Source organism: Branchiostoma belcheri, unplaced genomic scaffold, assembly GCF_001625305.1.
Source record: "Branchiostoma belcheri isolate BF01 breed outbred unplaced genomic scaffold, Haploidv18h27 scaffold121, whole genome shotgun sequence".
NCBI lineage: Eukaryota > Metazoa > Chordata > Leptocardii > Amphioxiformes > Branchiostomatidae > Branchiostoma > Branchiostoma belcheri.
The window spans coordinates 878,592-881,861 of record NW_017802614.1 but is presented as its reverse complement, the minus strand read 5'-3'; the positions used below and the strand labels follow the sequence as shown (position 1 = coordinate 881,861).

Below are 3,270 nucleotides of genomic sequence, written 5' to 3'. Positions count from 1 at the left end.
CGGGCACACCAAGTGGTAAAATCTTGTTTTAAAGCTGAACAGAATTTTAAAGCATTTTAACAGAATACACTAATCATCGATTAGAAGGGAGAAAAATCAGTGGCTCTGAGGTTCTGGGCGTGATCGTTTGGATGTCATTGCGGTGCCCGGGGGTCATGGCAATACTTTCTTTCTACGTTGTTCTCAATGCACGGTATCTCCATTTCGAATTTTTGCTTTTCATCTTCACAAGACGTGAAGTAGCCTGGCAGTTGTCCATGTTTACACTCCATTCCAACGGGTGCTTCCGAAAAGGTGAACGTCCGACAGTACCATTACTACCAGATGCTTTGTACGTGACCTTCAACTACTGCACCCGTAAGGAGAAGACCTTCCAAGCAGATGATTCAGAAATAAGTCAATATGATATTTCCAGTGTCTATCAATTGTTCCCTCAATGCTTTTGCCCACAGTTAAAGCTTCACTTGCTACGGGCCCCGCTCAGCGTGTCATACGAGCAGTGAAACTGATGAACAGTACAGGTCGAGCTGACTTCCCCAACCAGACGCGAGAAGGAAGGGTTGAGCAAGGCAATACTTCTGAATGCAGAGTAGCAGCGAATTCTGCACAGGACACGCTCCCTACCTTCCAGGCGATGTACTGCACCGTGAGCTGGGTAGAAAAAACACAGGTGAACCTCCCAAGACTGTTTGCCGAAAAACAGAAATTTCGCATATTATGCATTCTTAATATCAGTTTGAGTTCTGTTTGAGCCACACATATAACTAGTTATAGTATGTTTTCTTACACTTGCCGTCGGGTCTCGAAAAGAAAATGAACTTTCTTGTCTTGCCTTATAAAGGGTCTTTTTTTTACTTGATCTACTTGTTCATTTTTCTCTGTTCTGTTCGCAGTTGCACAACTCCAGTAATGCTCACAGGCAAGGCGTCTGCGCCCCGATGTCGTGTAGTGAGAAGGAAGTGGCTGTACTTGTAGAGAAAGGTATACCGTTACATGCTATATTTGACAAGACAAAATTTAAACATTCGGAAATAATATATGGTTTACAGGGACCCAAAGTTTACTATCGACCCACTACTTATATATAACAACCATTATTTGTAGTCCCGTATTAAGCTAAGGATAATTATGAAAGATAAGCGTTGATCTACATCGGAGTGCACTGGTCAAGATGAACACGTCAAATTTCGATAGCAGCTTTTATTTTCAGACAGTGGCAGTGGAGCCCAACATGCACAAAAATATAGTGCAACCCATTCTACGTGCAGCATAAAACAGTACATGTGTTGGGTTTTCTATCGTCAGCATTTGATAACATCGGACCATAGCTGTTTCTGTTGATATCTTGCTTTGGCATACTAGTAGCTTTCCCCCGGAACATACAGTCGAAGTGAGAGTTCATACTACTGTAGTACATCTGTACATGAATACGTCAAAGCTTTATCTTGCACCTTCTAGGTCTTCTTGGTATCAAACCAGAGGGGTCAAAATGGACACCAAGAGATGTGGACTGTGTACGTGAAGGGAACGATGACGAAGGCGTGCCAATTCAATGGACCATTATTCAAGGGTAAGTTAATTTATATACATGATTATGAACTTTGGTACGACTACGTAAATTCATGGCTTTAATGTTTGAGTTTAATAATTTATTAACTATTTAACTGAATAATTTAATTCATAGTTAATGATAATTTTAATGTTTTGTTTAATAATGTATTATTTAATAGTGTTAGAATAGATAATTCAATTGATCTATTATTGCATAATTAATCAATGATTACCAGGTAGTAATAAGGTGAGCAAACACCACTGTAAATAGTAAATTATACCAAGCACTAATTTGACAATCTCTTTTCAATCACTCTTGGAGAACACGCCTCATGATAATTCTATTTTTGCGTTGCAGGTTATTTGTCTTTTCCATCGGCGTTCTCGTGCTTGTTGGTACAGCGTACGAATTCATCATCACTGTGTACTACACAAAGGAGAGGAAGAGATCTTTGACAGCATGTATGTAAATGAACTCCTTGAGGGAGAGAGAAAGAGAACGAGAGAGAGAGCATGGACAGGGGACTACGAGTGGGGTGTAGGGAAGAGTAGGGAGGGCTACGATTGGGGTATGGGGAAGAGTAGGGAGGGCTACAATTGGTGTATGGGGAAGAGTAGGAATGGCTACGATTGGGGTGTGGGGAAAAGAGTAGGGAGGGCTACGAGTGGGGTGTGGGGAAAAGAGTAGGGAGGGCTACGAGTGGGGTGTGGGGAAAAGAGTAGGGAGGGCTACGATTGGGGTATGGGGAAAAGAGTAGGGAGGGCTACGAGTGGGGTGTGGGGAAGAGTCAGGGGAGGGCTACGATTGGGGTATGGGGAAAAGAGTAGGGAGGGCTACGAGTGGGGTGTGGGGAAAAGAGTAGGGAGGTCTACGAGTGGGGTGTGGGGAAGAGGACCTTTTTTATTAAAGCATATGAAAAGAAATACAAGACGGTGGCGGTGACGCAATCAAGTTAATATATAAGGCCGTGTTTATGTGAAGTCACCCAAACCGCGATTCGGGTAACTCACATTCCTCACATCTGGTCCACGTGTCATACATTCCTTTTAAAACGTGCCCGATCACGATTCTCCGAAGCTACATTCATTGTTGTTTGATGAAAACACGCTAGGTAGTGTGCCATTATTGTCAGAGGTCAACGACCTGCTTGCTGGTGCCCCCCTCCCAGCGTATCTCGGCCGAATGTCGACGTGGTCCACCTGTTAACCGCCGAAATGAGTCCTTAGCATGGTTCACAGAATTTATCATAGCGCAGTCAGAATCGGGAAAGCCAGGCTAAAATATATGTTGTTGTAATCCTTACAAGTCAGGGAACCTCGGGAAGTTCACTTGAAGATCACACTTTGTACACAAAAACGAGTTTTGTAGCGTCAAAGTTGACCTTTATTCGCTAGCTAAGAACTCATTTCGGCGTAGGTTTTCGAACTGTATGGGGGTTTCCGTGATACCGCTAATCCCATCTACTTCCGGGTCACGGCTTACGAGGTTCGGTTACTAGTATATTACACGCCGAAGAGCTAAGGAAACGTTGCGGAGTGAAATTTCATGAAAAAAAGCTCTTAAAAAGCCGCGCCTATAAGGTTTCGCAAATCTTCCCAAAAATCCAATTACGCTTTGGCGAGTATATTAGGGTCTGCCCTCCGTGTCTATCATATAAATGATACACGTAAACGTCGGGTCGTCCTCGGAGTGCTTTATGTATCATTTCAATGATACGT

The 3,270-nt window shown here is 43.1% G+C and overlaps 1 protein-coding gene across 1 annotated transcript in view; it reads left to right on the top strand.

Annotated features, from left to right (window-relative positions):
* The window catches only part of LOC109463007 (nose resistant to fluoxetine protein 6-like), an 8,870-nt gene that overhangs the window by 1,058 nt on the left and 4,542 nt on the right, over positions 1-3,270 (top strand). Inside the window, exons 2-5 of the mRNA XM_019759654.1 lie at positions 453-670; positions 894-981; positions 1,459-1,570; positions 1,910-2,013. Of these exons, the coding sequence (XP_019615213.1) occupies positions 453-670; positions 894-981; positions 1,459-1,570; positions 1,910-2,013 (522 nt within the window). The remainder of the gene's footprint in view (positions 1-452; positions 671-893; positions 982-1,458; positions 1,571-1,909; positions 2,014-3,270) is intronic.